Source organism: Rhinopithecus roxellana, chromosome 10 (genome assembly GCF_007565055.1).
Source record: "Rhinopithecus roxellana isolate Shanxi Qingling chromosome 10, ASM756505v1, whole genome shotgun sequence".
NCBI classification, from domain to species: domain Eukaryota; kingdom Metazoa; phylum Chordata; class Mammalia; order Primates; family Cercopithecidae; genus Rhinopithecus; species Rhinopithecus roxellana.
Genome location: NC_044558.1, coordinates 18,198,794 through 18,216,585, shown reverse-complemented (window position 1 = coordinate 18,216,585; position 17,792 = coordinate 18,198,794). Strand labels below are relative to the sequence as shown.

Genomic DNA, 17,792 nt, shown 5'->3' with positions numbered 1-17,792 from the left:
AAAGCAGAAACTGGTTTAGGTTAATACAGATTAGTTGTACTTACCACATTAGTTTTTGTACTAACTACAAAAAAGTTAACTTGCAAGCATGTTAAAAATAGGCCCAGTTTTAACTCATAATAAATCATTGATAAAATGTGTCCAATTTAGTCTCAGTCTAGATTATGTTGTTCATTCATACAAATTCTAATACTTAATAAATTGACAGACTACCAAACCTCAGTTCCAGAGAAATAAAGTTACTTTGGGAACATTGGCACTGTATTGACAGAAGGTAAAGACTGAAGAGTTCACAAATAAAATACAGCCCTCCTAATACACTGACAAAATCACTCCATTTTTGAAAGCTATACAGTTTGCCTCCAGATTAACAAATTGCCTTTAAAATAGCAAATGATTTATCACTAAAGCAATTGCATGAACATTAGTTTTAGCAGAATCAAAATAAAGAGGAGACCACAAATATCCCACAATACCATGACACCACACACATAAAATTTGTACTTCTAATTTAATAACAAATTTGACAAATACAAAACCTTTACAGTGAACATGCATAAGGTTGACAGTAATAACAATAAACAAAATGCTATAAAACAAAATTGCCAGAATGATTTCCTCATTTACAAGCATCCAGAAAAGATAAGCAGAAAATAAACAAATTGATAAATGTCAACTACAAAAGCTTGTCCCTTTCTACCAATTTGTATTCTTTGCCTTCCAATTTGACTTTTCCCCTCTGTTCCTGGAATGCTCTCATAATATGTAAGTCCTGCCCCATTCTTCAATCTTTATTCAGTTACTTACGTCTTCACACGCTCCTCATCTGCATCCTGCAGATGATGAAGTCCACTCTGGTTGCTCGTAGCCTCCTCTAAATAAGTCAACAGAAATTCTAGTTCCTGCTGCTCTGACAGGATAAAATCCAATTCTTGTTCCAACCTGAATAAAATAAGTTAATAAAAGGGCTGATGAAAGGAATTTGGAGTGACAAAAAGAAAAGAGTTAACAAACTACAGAAGGAAAAAAAACACTGAATAAAAAGATAGGTCTTTAATCTTTCAACCAAGGAAATCTAAGGTTCTACCTTTTCTGATCCAGTTTCACTTTGTTCACTTCTCCATGTAAAACACTAATCTATAAAGAGAAATATGAATACAACAATATAAGTATTTGAATTTATATAACAATTTTAGAGCAATATTAATTTTCTCAAATACACTTCAAATATGACAGATTTCCTTTTATTCAGGGCACTTATTACCTAAGGGATATATTTTGAACTGCTCACCAATATTGGAATAGAAAATTAGCCACAGGGCTGGGTATGGTGGCTCATGCCTATAATCCCAGCACTTTGCGAGGCTAAGGCAGGAAGATCACTTGAGCCTAGGAGTTTGAGATCAGACTGGGCAATGCAGTGAGACCCTATCTCTACTGAAAACACACACACATCATTAGCTGGGGGTGCTGGTGTGCCCCTGTGGTCCCAGCTACTTAGGAGGCTGAGGTAGGAGGATTGCTTAAGCCAGGGAGATTGAGGCTGCAGTGAGCTGTGATTGCACCACTGTGCTCCAGCCTAGGTGATACAGCAAGACCCTGTCTCAAAAAACAAAAATGTAAACAAAACAACAAAAACAAAGAAAACCACAAAACACAGTCTATATTCTTGTGTTCATCTGTAAATACTTGCACAATATAGGTAGATTAATGAAAACATCTTCTTACCATCTCACCATTCTCAATCAATGTACGGTCCCAAGCATTGACCTGAGTGGCCTGGAGAAGAAAGTACTTCTCTTGATCTTCCAGCTCAAGGTTCCACTCATTTATAAGACCCTCCAGGTGACCATATGTCATTACAGGAGTTGCTACTACACTAAAACATAAAAGGATGCAGGATGATCCAATAATCATACTTTAAAAAGTGTGATCAGATTTTAAAAATGAACTCAGGAGGACTCTGAGAAGAAAACAGCATGTAAGGAGTTTCCCGTACCTGCTCCCCAAGAAAACAAACATAACTGGTAAAGATGATTGAAAAAAAACCCCTCAAAGTCACTTGAAATTATCCTAGAGGAATATAGTAAATACAGATTTATTAAGAAACCTACTAAATCACAGCAAGAATAGCTAAAGTCTGTGCCATAATCCGCCCTTTCTCTTCCCCTCATCCCAGCTCAGCATGACAGAAGCTCCTTTCTGGGTAGGCATAGCTAAGGAGATAGGATTCTCTCTCCCCCAGCTCTTAGTCAAAGTGACCCATTCCCTGTCTGAGTAGTATCCACAAGAGAGTGGGCATTCCCCACTGGGCAGAACCATGCAGAACTCTGATTCTCCTGCCAAGTGGTATCAAAAAAGGCTCAGTAACTAGCTAATCTTTGATCCCTTGGCCAGCAGAACCAGTCAATGCTGATTCCTCTGCTGGGGCAGTGTCAGCAGGGCTCAGTGGGAAGGTAATCATCAATTCCCCAAGTGGAAGACACAGGCACAATTCCAGTTCCTCTACCAGGGTTCTTTCTGTTGGATCCAATGACAAGTTGAACCTAAATTCCTACCCAGTAGCAACAAGGCTCAATGAGGCAGAAGAGGCAGGGTTTAGTCACCATTAGGCTTCACCTCTTGCCTCTGATGTCAAAGAGACCCAGTGAGGAGCTGAATCTCTATATCCACCCAGCATCATTACAACTGAACAAGGTAATTCAAGTTAGTACCTGTAGGGATCCCACTTCCTACCATCCATGGGGTCAGCAATGCCCAATGAGAAGCTTGACCTCCACATCCACTGGCAAAGCCAAGACTAAATGAGGTAGGGCAAAGAATGCCTAGTCAGTACTTTGTCCCCCTTCTCCCATGAGCCTGTGTCAGCTGGGCCCAGTAGAGAGCTAAGCCTTCATACCAACCAAGGAGGCTGAATGAAGTGATATGAAACAGAGTAGCTGACATCATGCTTCTTCCCTCCCCTTGTGTCAGTGAGGCCAACAGGAAGCTGAAATTCTGCTTCCACCTGCAGCAACTAAGCAGTGTGAGTCAGTCCTCCACTTCCCCTTGATCTGGGGGCTCCAGGGCCCAGCTGGGAGCTGAGCTTACATCTCCACTTACTGGCAATAAAGTGGTAGCATGCAATGTTCACCTTTCATGAGCGATGAGTCAGTGAGGCTAAGCGGGAAGCAGAGTTTCCAAACCACCCATCTGCCTTGAGACAGCGTGTGAATAAGTGCTCCACTTTTGCTGGAGTGGTGTGGGTAAGGTCCAGTGGGAAGCTGAACATACAAACACACCCACCCCTTGTACTACATGTCAATAAAGAGATGCTTGATGAAAAAAAAAAAAAAGATGAAAATAGGACCTAGACTTTCCTAACATAATAGACAAAATGTCCAAGATAAAATTTTAAAAATTACCCATCATATCAAAACCCAGAAAACCCACAACTTGAAAGAGGAAAGACAACAGATGCCAACACTGAGAGGTATCAGATATTGGAATTATCTGAAAAGAATTTTAAAACAACCATCAAAAAAAGGCTCAAACAAGCCATTTCAAATTTTCTTAAAACAAATGAAAAAATAGAAAATCTCAGCAAATAAATAGAAATTATGAAAAACAACCAAATGAAAGATATAGAACTGAAATGTAAAATAACTGAAATAACAAGCTCACCTAAGGAGTTTGATAAGAGAATGCAGTCAACAGAGGATAGAATAAGAAAACTTGATGACAGACAAATAGAATTTACAGAAAAACAAAGAAAAACTTTGCAGAAACAAATGAAAAAAGTCTCAAGGACTTGGAGGACAATAATAAAAGAAGTAACATTTGTATGATAAGAGTTCCAGAAAGAGAGGAAAGAGAGAATGGGACTGAAAAACATATTAAAAAAAAAAAAAGATTGAAAACTCTCAAAGTTTGTCAAAAGATATAAACCCATAGATACAAGAAGCTGGACAAACTCAAAACAGAATAACTCAAATCCACACTAAGACACAAAATAATTAAACTTCTGAAAACTAAAGACAAAGAAAAAAAATCTTGAAAGCAACCAGAAAGAAAAAAATGCATTACTTAAAAAGGAATATCAGTTTAGATGACAGCAGATTTCTCATCTAAAACCAAGCACTGAATGAAAAAAAAAGTGTCAACAATGACTTCTGTATCTGGTGAAAATGTCCTTCAGAAATGAAGGGGGAGATAAAGATATTCTCACACAAAGTCAAATCAAGATAATTTGTTGCTAGCAAACCTACCCTTGAAGATTAAACAGAAAAGAAATGAAAACAGAAGACTTGGAACATCATATAAAACAGCGATCCCCAACCTTTTTGGCACCAGGAACCGGTTTTGTGGAAGACAATTTTTCCACAGACGGTGGGAGGGGCCTGTGGGAGGATCATCAGGCGTTAGATTCTCATCAGGAGTGCACAACCTAGATCCCTTGCATGTGCATTTTACTATAGGGTTCACGCTCCTATGAGAATCTAATGTCTGATCTGACAGGAGGCAGAGCTCAGGCAGTAATTAATGCACGCTCACCTGCTGCTCGCCTCTTGTTGTGTGGTCCGGTTCCTAACAGGCTACAGATCAGTACTGGTCTTTGGCCCAGGGGTTGAGGACCCCTGATATAAAGGAAGGAATATCAAAATGGGTATAGACAAGGGTAAATATACTATTCTACTTCTCATTTCTTAAATCATTTGATGGCTGAAGTAAAAATTATAACCCCATGTGACGTGATATTCAATGTACACAGAAGAAATGGCTGAGACAACCATACTTAAAAGCTAAGAAGGGTAAAAGGAATTAAATGGAATTAAGGTTTCTGTACTTCACCCACACAGTGTAGTGGTATGACTACACTGTTGTAAGTAATGCATGTATCTGGAATACCTAGAGCAACCAGTAATAAAACTATACAAAATAATGTACTTAAAAACACTATAAACAGAACAAGATGAAACCGCCCAAAAATATTCAAACAACCGACAGCAGAGTAAAAAAAAGAAAGAGAAGAACAAAAATCAGAAGCAACAAATAAAATGGCAGATTTAAGCTCTAACATATGAATAGTTACCTTAAATATAAATGTGCTAAACATACCAATAAAATACAGAGACTGGAAGAGTGAATAAAAAATGATCCAACAATATACTGTCTATAAGAAATTCACTTCAAATACAAGGATATATTAATACATAGTTTGAAAGTAAAAGAATGGAAAGAATGCAAGCTTCATTTTTTAAAAAGAAATGGCTATATTAATATCAGATAAAGTGGACTACAGAGCAAAGAAAATTACTAGAACCAAAGAGAGACATTACCTAGTGATAAAGGAATCAAGGCATCAGGAAGGCTAACAATCCTAAATGTGTAGGCGACCAAACAAAAAAGCCTCAAAATACATGAAATAAAAACTGATAGAGCTAAATGGAGAAATAGAGAAATCCACAATTAAAGGCGGAGATTTCAAAAAGCCACTCTCCACAACTGAAAGAACTACTAGACAGAAAGACTCCAATAATACAGAATCTGAAATTACAGTGAAGCAACAGAATCAAATTTACATATATAGAACATTCCACCCTACAGCAGAAAACACAATTTTCAAATGTCCATGGAACATTCATCAAGACAGACTGTATACTCACCCACAAAACAAACCTAAATAAATATAAAAGAACTAAAATCATACAAAGCATATTCTAATACCACAATGGGATCAAAGTAGCGATAAATACAGAAAAAACAAGAAAATCTCCAAACACTTGGAAATTAAACACACTTCTAAATGATAAATTAGTAAAAGAGGGATTCACAAAGGAAATTTAAGAAGTATATAGAGCTGAATGAAATCACAATATAACATAATATGTAGGTCACAGTTAAGGAACTGTTGAGTGGGGTATTTATAGCACTAAATGTGTACGTTAAAAAATAAGAAAAGTCTCAAATCAATAGTCTGAGTTCACACCTCAACAAACTAGAAAAGGAGCAAAATGAATGCAGTACAATCAGAAGGAAGGAAATAATAGAGTAGATATCAGTGAAATTGAAAACATGAAAAGAATAGAGAATAATTAATTAAACAAAAGCTGGCTCTTTGGGAAAAGATCGATAAAATTGATGAAAGAAAGGCACAAACCACTAATATCAGAAATGAAACAGGAATACCCCTACAACCATTAAAAGGACAATAATGGAATACTATGAACAACTTTATACTCACAAATTTAACAACATAAAAAATGGGCCAACTCTTTAAAAACCACACATTCATCAAAGATTAACTAGATAACCTGAATAGTTCTAGAATCACTAAAGAAATTGATTTGTAATTTAAAAGCCCCTTTAGCCTAAAAGCCCCTTTAGTCGAGCATGGTGGTTCACGCCTGTAATCCCAGCACTTTGGGAGGCTGAGGCGGGCAGATCACTTGAGGTCAGGAGTTCGAGACCAGCCTGGCCAACATGGTGAAACCCGTCTCTACTAAAAATACAAAGATTAGCTGGACGTGGTGGCAGGAGCTTGTAATCCCAGCTACTCAGGAGGCCTCGGCTGAGGTAGGAGAATCACTCGAACCTGGGAGGTGGAGGATGCAGTGAGCTAAGATCTTGACACTGCACTCTAGCCTGGGCATCACAGTAAGACTTTGTCTCAAAAAATAATAATAATAAGTAAATAAATACCCCTATTTATATTATTTCTTTTAGAAAACAGAAAACAGAATACTTTTAAGATCATTTTATAGAGCCAATATTACCCTGATATCAAACTAGAGACATAAAAAAAGAAAACTACAGACTAATATCTCTCATGAACTTAGATACAAAAGTCCTCAAACAAAATACCAGGAAACCAAATTTTTAAAAATATATCAAAAAATTATACACCATGATCAAGTGGGATTTATTCAACATATTCAGGGCTGGTTGAACATCTGAAAATCAATCAGTGTAATCTACCACTTCACCAAGATAAAGAAACAGAATCTTAAAAGACTATCAACTGAGGCTGAAAAAGCATTTGACACAAATTGATTTTTGACAAAGGTGCAAAAGCAATTTGGGGGGAAGATAGTCTTTCAATAAATGATGTTGGAAAAACTTGACATCTACAGACAAAAAAAAAAATTAATCTTGACCTAAACCTCACACCTTATATAAAAATTGACTCAAAATGGATCACAAGCTTAAATGTAAAATGTGAAACTATAAAACTTTTAGAAAAACACAGAAGAAAATCTTTGGGATCTAGGGCTAAGAAAAGATTTCTTATAATTGACACTAAAAGCACAATTCATTAAAAGAAAATGTGATAAATTGTAACTCATTAATTAAAGGTTTTGATACAACAAAAGGACCCTGTTAAGAGGATGAAAAGCCAAGTTACATGTACAAGTATACAGTTAAAGAATATACTTATAAGCCACATATCTGACAAAAGACTGGCATGTAGAGTACATAACAAACTCTCAAAACCAAACAGTAAAAAAATCAAATAATCCAAGTAGAAAATGGACTAAAGATATGAACAGACATTTCACCAAAGAGGCTCTACTGATGGCAATAAACATGTGAAAAGACGTTCAACATCATTAGTCATCAGGGAAATGCAAATTAAAACCATAATGAGATATCACTTCACATCTGTCAGAAGGGCTAAAATAAAAAATAGTGACAATACCAAATTCTGGAAAGAATGCAGACAATCTGGATCACCCATACATTGCTAGTGGGCATGTAAAATGGCACAGTACTCTGGAAAAGAATTTGACAGTTTCTTAAAAAACAAAACAAACAAACAAAAAACATGTAACCCATACCACCCGACAACTGCACTCCTAGGCATTTATCACAGAGAAATACTTATATTCATAATAAACATGTATACCAATGTTCACACCAGCTTTTTTCATAATATCAAAAAAACTGGAAACAACCTGTATGTCCATCAGCAGGTGAATGGTGAAACAAACCATGGTGCATCCAAAATACCATGGAATACTACTCAGAAATAAAAAAAGAACAAACTATCGATGCGCATGACAACTTGCGTGGATCACAAGGAATTATGCTGAATAAAAAAATCCAGTTCCCAAAGGTCACATATATATGACTTTATCTACACAACACTCTTGAAATGTCAAGATTATAGAAATAGAGAACATTAATTGTTGCTCAGGGTCAAGGAAAGGAGGGGAGTGGGTGTGGCTATACAAGGGCAACAGGAGGAATCCTTGTAGTGGTAAAACTGTTCTGAATTTTGACTGTAGCAATATCAATATCTTGGTTGTGATATTATACTATAGTACTGTTAAGATGTTATCACTGGAGGAAATGATATAAAGACCATACAGAATGTTGTGTATTATTTCTTACATATACACGTGACTCTACAATTATCTCAAAATAAAAAGCTTAACTTAAAAAATGAACAAATACTAGAGAGAAACATCATATACTGGCTCCAGAGTTTGACTGCCTGAATTTTAATCCTGGATCAACCATTAACAAGTATGCAACTATGAGCAGATTATAAAATCTCTGTATGCTCTCGTTTTCTCACCTACAAAATGGGAATGAAAATACTGCCTACCTCATAGGGTTACTGTGAGGATAAATTACATGATGCTTGTAATGCATTGTCATCTTGCCAAACATACAGTAATTGCACAATAAGTGGTAGCTATTATTAGTAATAGTAATGATTCTATTATAATGATATTCAGAAGGCAAAGGTGTGCTGTTGGTTATTCAACTTCCTAAGCTACAGAAATCTTTCTCTTAACTGTTCCCTCAACTCAATCATTTAGCTAACTTTCAAATATTATTCTAAAGTTATCCAAGCAAATGTCTTGTACATGACAAATAAAATGAAACACAAGCAAGTTTTTAAATAAATAGGCTTACCTAACAGTTGAAGTATAAGGTACAAGGTTTTCAAACCCTCTTGGTGACAGTTGGTTTTGGTTCACAGTAAAGCCACTGGTGATTGTGGTAGTAGTGTTGGTGGTGAAAGTGGTAGTGGTAGTCGTTGAAGCTGTAACTGGAAAATAAAGTGTATAATGTTAGTAAGAAATGAGAAATTGTTTCATTAAAGCCTTTATCATTCAGATTTAAAATTATGGAGGCATTTTTAAAAATACAAATTTGAACTCAAAGATGCAGATTTGAATTCCACACTGTTGTAATATGAAATAATAAATGGCAGGCCAGGTACCTGGATTAACTTTCCAGCTGAAAACTAAAAATCCTGGATAAATTCATAGAAAAATAAAACTTCTAACCAGCCCAATAACCATGAAAGAAATCAAATCAATCTTCAAAATTCTTCTCATAAAGAAAACTCCAGTCCCAGATGTCACTGCTGGTAAGTTTTATGAAACTTTCAAGAAAAGAATAATTGCAATTTAGAAAAGATCTCTGTACATCTATATCTTTGCATACTTACATGACTGTATCTGTGTAATTAATTCCTAGAAATAAAATTTCTAGATCAAAGTGTCAGCATGCTCTAAATTTTAATATAACTTGGCAAATTGCCCTATCTAAACGATTTTGCCAATTTATGTCCCTATCGATAGGAAAGAGTGCCTATTTCTTTATACCACAGTCAATACTAGGCATGCATTTTTGCAAACCCTAGTCAAAAGCCTCTCAAAGCTTTATCTACAGCCCAGACTCTCTCTTATGTGTCTTTTTCTGTTACACCCCTATTAGAATGTCCTGCTCTCTATAGATAAAATCCTAAGTATCCTTCATGGCTTGACTCAAATTCTTTGTTCCCCATATTTATCACCTACTTCTCTCCTACTCATAGTTTCCTTTGGTTTTCTAAATTTCTGCAGCACTTTTGGTTCTTATTACACACTGAGCACTTAATGAACAATGCATAGAAAATTGTGGCTGCTAGGGAACTGGGAAGGTTTTATTTTCTTCTTTTTGGTCTCTGTATTTTCAAATGTTCTTACAACTAGTAAATGTTGCTTCTGTAACAAGGAATCTGTTATGAAAATATAATGTACATGATTGTTTTATGTTAGCTTTGCTTTCCAAATTAGCAATAGTTTCAGATTGATGGCCACACCAGATAAATGCATAAACCATGGTGCCTGCTACAAGCACTGACTACTCTGACAGAGGCTGGCCTGAGGGAACATTCCTGCTGAGGGAACAAGCTCAAATACCGATTCTTTGTTCCAGATAACTGTCGTTTTTGTTCCTGGTTCACAGTTGACTGGGCAGGATGGCCAACTGAAGGATGGGAAGCCATCCAATGTACTACTAGCAGCCTACCTGAGGGTCTGGCACAAAAAGCTCTAGCGAAACAGGATTAATATGAGTCAGAATTTCATTTCCAAAAATTTAGCAATATGGAAAAAATCTGACTCTAGGCAGATACTGGGAAATATTTCCAAAAGTATAGAAGGAATCCAACTATAGGCAGAGAGACTTGATAGGACTGACAGAAGAAGGAGATGAAGTAGAAGTAAGGGACCATGAGCAAGTCACAATTAAGGATAAGGTAAAGCAGGAAGGCAGAGAAAGAGGTAAGGAAACCAATGAGAAATTTAAAAAAAGAAAAAAGTAGACAAAGGGAGAATAACCTAATTATGCCTATGCAATATTTGATTTGGCAGGTCCCTAAAGCTGCCTTAAGAATAATCTTAAGTTCCAATTTCCTTGAAGTAACAGTGTCATGGCAATGACTTTACTTGAATTCCACGAGACTCCATTTCCTTTTTGGCCACAAAGGTTCTCATGATAATTCCCCATTCTTTATGTTAGCCCTTGTGAGGGTGAAATGTGCACCACAGAGGAAGACCATGCCCAATCACAAAGAAGCCCAGGAGTCACTATGGTTAGAACAGTGGAGAGATTACAGAATTGATCTTGCGTGATATTCTTTACAACCATAAGTCATAATTTTATTCATCTGAGAACAAAAATCTTATCTGAAAGGAAAACCTTCCTCAGAAATGCTAAAAATTAATGATAATGCCAATAGACTCCCTTTATTGATTAATTCACCCAAACACTGAGTAACTACTGCATTCAAGACAGAAATAAATTTTTTTTTTTTAAATGAGCCCTTCTTGTAAAGGAGAATATCTTCACCCAAAGATGGTTTTCTAATAAAGTAATCTGTATTTCCTAACATGGATAGATATTCAAAGATGTATAATTGGCTAGGCAGGGTGGCTCACACCTGTAATCCCAGCACTTTGGGAGGCCGAAGCAGGTATATCACTGGAGGTCAGGAGTTTGAGACGAGCCTGGCCAACATGGTGAAACCCCATCTCTACTAAAAATACAAAAATCAGCCAGATGTGGTGCACACCTGTAATCCCAGCTACTCAGGAGGCTAAGTGAGCGACAGAGTGAGATTCTGTCTCAAAAAAAAAAAAAGAAAAGAAAAAAAAAGATGTATACTTAAGAGGAAACAGCAAATTCTAAGAATGTGTATACACACACACACACACAGAGTATGGTACCATTTTTATAAAACAAATGTAATGTATGTCTGTATATGCTTAGAAAAAAGTCTAGAAAGATAAACTGCTCTCTCTAGAGGGAGTGATATGTATGTATGCATATATGTATTGTTTTTACCTATAAGCAGCACAAACATAAAGGAATCCTGAGTCATTTTAAAATGGTATGATTATTTTAACTTCTTTTTTTTGTTTGTTTTTGACATGGAGTCTCTCTCTGTCACCCAGGCTGGAGTGCAGTGGCACGATATTGGCTCACTGCAACCTCCACCACCCAGGTTCAAGCAATTCTCCTGCCTCAGCCTTCCGAGTTGCTGGGACTGCAGGCACGTGCCACCACACCCGGCTAATTTTTTCTTATTTTTAGTAGAGATGGGGTTTCACTGTGTTAGCCAGCATGGTCTTGATTTCCTGACCTCGTGATCCGCCCGCCTCAGCCTCTCAAAGTGCTGGGATTACAGGCGTGAACCACCACACCCGGCCTATTTTAACTTTTTATACAGTTTTATTTTTGTTATCTTTCATGCTATTTTTAAAGGCATAAATTAACTCTGGCATAGTCAAATAATATTTCAATTAATACCTAGTAAAGAAATGGGTTTGGAAGTTGTATCACAGTCTGATTTTGCAAATTACAACTTTGGTCTTAACTGGTTAATACAGTCAGTACTACATTATCTGTGTAGTAAAGCAGAAGTATGGTTCTAAAAATAATACAAAAAACTACATACCAAATTTGAACTCACATTTAAATAAATCTCATTCTGATAGTCTTAAAAATCATTGCATAAAATAGTGAAAATAGTCTTTAAAATATTCTACTATCGAGTTTTCCTATCCTGTCCCTGATCAACAACTATACATCTTATTCCATGCCAGAAATGGACATCATCACCTTCCCAGACTATAAAAAGCAAACTTCTCTTAAAATTTGGTGATTATACCTAGGGCAGAGAGTAATCCCAAGTGGCTGTAAATCTGCAGATACAAACACTTGAAAGCTGCTCTGCAAGACTGGTTAATGAGATGAAGAATCTGAATAAGTAAATACACTTGAAGAGAAAGAAAGGTAAGTAGGGAAAAAGAAGACCCCAAATTGGGGCTGTCAGGTTGAGACATACCTAATGGGGAGAAGGGTAAGTGCGTTAGGTCCTGGTGGGTGAAATGATGTGTATTAGTCTGTTCTCACGCTGCTAATAAAGACATACCCAAGACTGGATAGTTTATAAAGGAAAGAGGTTTAATTGACTCACAGTTCCACATGGCTGAGGAGGCCTCACAATCATGACAGAAGGTGAATGAGGAGCAAAGTCACATCTTACATGGTGGCAGGCAAGAGAGCTTGTGTAAGGGAACTCCCTTTTATAAAACCATCATATCTTGTGAGATTTATTCACTATCACAAGAACAGCATGAGAAAGACCCGTCCCCATGATTCAGTTACCTCTCACCAGGTCCCTCCCACAACACATGGGAATTATGGGAGCTACAATTCAAGATGAGATTTGTGTGAGGACACAGCCAAATCATATCATGGTGCTAAGGGATGGGCTAGCAGCAAAAGTAGTATTTGTAGGAAGGAATTTGAGACTTATATAGATAAGAGCTGGATGTGACAGCATCATCAAAGAGGCTGCCCATTCATATTTCAGTGATTCAACCCATAACTAAAAGAACCAGGTTTTATTTTGTCATTGTTTTATGGGGAAATAATGTGTTACATTTTTTGCGAATATGGTAACTTGCAACGTTCTTATGACACACCCTTCACAAGTCTCATACATTGGCCAGTTAGCCCACTAAACAGTAGAAACTCATAAGGTCATGTAAAAGAATAAATAAAGAGATGAGGCCAGGTGTGGTGCCTCATGCCTACAAGTTCAGCACTTTGGGAGGCCAAGGTGGGAGGATAGCTTGAGCCCAGAAGTTTGAGACCAGCCTGGACAATGTAGTGAGACCCCATCTCTAAAAAAAAAAAAAATCAGCCAGGTATGGTGGTGCACACCTGTAGTTCCAGATACTCAGGAGGCTGAGGTGGGAGGATCACTTGAACCCACAAGTTTGAGATCAGCCTGGACAATGTAGTGAGACCTCATCTCTACTAAAAAAAAAAAAAAAAAAAAAAAAAAAATTAGTTGGTCATGGTGGTGCATGCCTGCAGTCCCAGGTACTCAGAAGGCTGAGGTGGGAGGATCACATAAATCCAGGAGATTAGGCTGCAGTCAGCTATAATCACACCACTGCACTCTAACCTGGGTGACAAAGTGAGACTGTATCTTAAAAAAAAGAGAGGGATGATATACGTGTCTGTTTAGGAATAATTATTTTAAGCTTAAAAGGGATTGACTTTTAGTTTAAGCCAGATTAAAAAAGAGTCATTTCATCCCTAAGTAAACTTTTTAAAGTAAAAACAAATAAGACTGCTCCAAAATGGAGTCTAACTTAAAAGACAGGTTTAGGTAGATGACCCCTTACCACCCAGCTCACAATAGCTATGGGGCAATGGATAACCAAGTCTTCGTCCACCTACAACCTAACTAGCTCCTAACTGGCAGAAACAAATTTAGAATAGGTCTAGAGAAGCTCTTGTAATCAACTTTAGAAGAGGGTCAACTTTAATAGAGGTCAAAACTTATATTAACTTTTAGAGAAAAAAAGAAAACTTTATCAATCTCAACCAGCTAAATACTGTGATCAATAACAAAAATTCTTAAGTTTGATGGTTGGCAAGAATTTGGCAGCTGTTTTGACTGTAGTCATCTCAAAGAAGTAACATCATTGATATCAACTGTCTCATTCTACTCTTTGGCAATCATCTACATAAACATATTAGTGTACCTTTTGGATACTCTGATGAGATGGTCAAAACCACATAGCCCTAAAAGCCATAGAACTTACTTACTGCTTGTTATAAAGCACATTTCCAATGAGAGCCCCAAGACATCCTGATACTTCTAAAATTTTATTAACTACAGTAGGAGCTGCTCCACCTGCTCCAGGGAATTTTAATGCAAATCCCAAGGTTATAATATTAAATGCTCTAGCTGAAGTTGTTGGAGCACCAACAGCAGAGAACAACATAATATTAACTATTACCCTTTAAATCAAAAACAGTGAGAAATTTATATAGTCTTTTTCATCTGAAGAGTCCTTTAGAAACTTTTGGTTAAACTTCAAAATACCATGGTCAATCCATTTATATGAAATGTCCAGAAAAGGCAAATCTATGGAGATAGAAAACAGATTAGTGGTTGTCTGTGGCTGAGGGATCTTATTGGAATGATGTAAATGCTCTAAAACTAAATACAGTGATGGCTACACAATTCGATAAACTTACTAAAATTTCTGGATTGCATACTTAAAGTAAGTTAATTTTATGATGTATAATTTATAATTCATTAAAGTTAACTAAAAGATATTGTGGTCCCAATATATTTTCATTTTGTAGACAAGGACATCAGAGGGAGATAAGTGGGGGAACCTGTCAAAGGTCAGAGAGCAAGTTTTGACTGAACATGGAATTAATTCAATAATTTTAACTCCAAACCTTGGACATGGTCATATTCATGAAATCTATCATAGTTGAGAAGGATACTGCTTACATATATCAAAATGGTTCCAGAATCATAGTCATGTCTCAAAATTGAAGTCTAAGTGGTAGAAAATATAAGTCATGTGGTAGCCAATCTTAACTAATGCCTAACTATGCCAATAGCACAAGAGGATGGTGATGGTTAATTGAGCATTATTCATGCTCAATTAAGCATCAAACATTTTCTGGCTAGTTTTATTCCCAGGAATGGAGACAATCTTACTGCCATAGAGCTGGGGAGGGGGGCTATTACAGCTAGGATTACAACAAAATTTAATGATGAACATTATGATATTGTGAAGAAGAAACTTTGAAAGAAGTCAGTTTATAGAGACCTGTAAGAAAAAATTGCCTAAGGCCTACAACTAACTTTCTTTTTCTTCCTTCCTTTCTTTCTTTCTTTCTTTCTTTCTTTCTTTCTTTCTTTCTTTCTTTCTTTCTTTCTTTCTTTCTTTCTTTCTTTCTTTCTCTTTCTTTCTTTCTCTCTTTTTCTTTCTTTCTTTCTTTTTCTTTCTCTTTCTTTCTCTCTCTCTCCCTCCCTCCCTCTCTTTCTTTCTTCCTTTCTTTCCTTTTTTTTTGTTTGACAAGGTCTTACTATGCCACCCAGGCTGGAGTGCAGTGGTGCAATCTTGGCTCACTGCAGCCTTGACCTCCTGGGCTCAAGCAGTCCTCCCACCTCAGTTTCCCCAGTAGCTGGGACTACAGGCACACACCACTATGTCCGGCAAATTTTTGTATTTTTTGTAGAGACAGGGTTTCGCCATGTTGCCCAGGCTGGTCTCAAACGCCTGGGCTCAAGCAATCCACCTGCCATGGCCTCCCAAAATGCTGGGATTACAGGCATGAGCCACTGAGCCTGGCCTGAATTCAGTATTTCCAACATTTGCTATTACTATACTAATGGAAAAGGTGTAACAAAGAAGTTGAGGTTACGAGATAATGTCTCACATCTCAGCTCAAAGCATCCAGAGAGATGGTCCTCTTCAAGGGGAGAGGTCACAAGACATCACACAATATCAATTAGAACCCCAAAACTACAGCTGGCCCTTTGTCATGTTCCACTTCTGATAGGTAAAATGTAAGGACCACAAACCAGGTCGGTATCGAAAAACACACTATAGGAAGGCTCCAACATTTATTTCCCATTTTATCTTAGTCACATGGATAAGGACTTCTTCCCTTCAGAAATACTTGGCAAAACTCCCACTCTCCCTACTGTTAATAGCTTCAAGAAGTTGTTTCAAAGCATCACAATATTAATGAATTATATGCTTAAAGTTAGCATTTTAAGCTATAATAACCATGTTAACGTAAAAAAATTCACAGCTAAAGCCATGAGAATTAGGTTCTTAAGCAAAGCTACTATTGATATCAGCAATTATAAAGGGGTTCAAGAATAATGATAATTTCTGAGACACAGGAGATCTGTAGCATATACTGGCGAATTGAGTAAGGTGGCCTCATGAGAAATTACAGTATTTTCTTTGGAATTAGTAACTTACATGAGAGCCCAATAGCAGCAGTGGAGGTCAAAGCATTTGATATTGAGGTAAACTGCATGGTGCTTGAACTAGTGGTGGTGGCAACAGCAGCTGCTGGAGCCAAACCTAAAAATCAGAGTAACAAAAGGAAAAATATGTCATTAAAAATAATTTTTAAAAGTAAAACACCATTATAACAAGGTTCATCAATATGGAGAAATAAAAACAAAGCAAGGAAAAGCAGGTATCCTGAAACCTAATCAATAAGACAGAGTAAAAGCTTGATTAAAAAAACAGTTCATTGGTACTACTTTAGTATAGTCAGTCTTCTAGCACCATCATAACAAAGAAATTCTACTTTACTGAAAAAGAAGTCCTAAGAGGGGGGATCCACTTCCAGAACTGCAGCATAAAAAGTCCCATGAACCTGTTCCAAGTAAATCCATAACCAGCCAAAAGTTCCAGCAAAAAGTTGTTTTTTTTTTCTTTAAATTGGAAATGGCTAGAAATTGTTCTAAGAGCCCATAGCAAATGAAAAGACATTTATTCAAGAAAATCTGCTAAAACTCAGTAATCTAACAGTGACAGTCTATGGCATATGAGCCACAAGGCACTCCTTTCCTTTCACCATCCCCTTGTCTACCTTGACAGAAGCTACTCCCCTGGGAGGGGTAGCCAAAACTGGACTCCCTCTGACCCCAGCTCCCAATCAAGGAATAGAGTATCCCAATGGGAGAGACAAGTAGCCAGCATTTCTTATCGCTTCCAACACAGAGTTGAAGGGGCGAAATTCCTGTTGAGTATAGCCAAGAGTTCAAGGGCTCCCTTCCTTTACTCACAGGGTGGCGACTCAACCCCAAGCAGAGAAGGCTGAGAATACTGAGGCCCCAATCACCCTCACCCTGATTATCCCAGCCCAGTTCACTTGCAGGGTTAAGGTCCACACCTGAAGAGGTAAGCAAGAAGACCAGTGGCTACTGTCACTGCCCAGTACCCAAAGCACTGGCTGAACGATTCTGCCCAGGGATAAAGGCCATTCATAAGAACAGAGGGCTCCCAAGCCATCCCCAAAAGAACTGACTTTATTGAAACAGAGTATGAGGACATTCAAGTCCAAAACCTTACTCTAAAAAATGGAGATTTGGGAGGTAAACAATTAAGAGGAGGCAGGGAACTTTATGAGAATAACAATTCAGGGTGTAAGTCGGCTAGTTTATCAGAGATAACCAG

General features: G+C 37.2%; 1 protein-coding gene across 1 annotated transcript in view; it reads right to left on the bottom strand.

Moving 5' to 3' along the window:
* Window positions 1-17,792, bottom strand: part of NUP62CL (nucleoporin 62 C-terminal like) — a 79,435-nt gene that overhangs the window by 30,438 nt on the left and 31,205 nt on the right. Inside the window, exons 2-6 of the mRNA XM_010376246.2 lie at window positions 16,584-16,688; window positions 8,905-9,040; window positions 1,729-1,879; window positions 1,088-1,137; window positions 808-942 (exon numbers count right to left, since the gene is read on the bottom strand). Coding sequence (XP_010374548.1) covers window positions 808-942; window positions 1,088-1,137; window positions 1,729-1,879; window positions 8,905-9,040; window positions 16,584-16,641 — 530 coding nt within the window. The 5' untranslated portion in view covers window positions 16,642-16,688. The remainder of the gene's footprint in view (window positions 1-807; window positions 943-1,087; window positions 1,138-1,728; window positions 1,880-8,904; window positions 9,041-16,583; window positions 16,689-17,792) is intronic.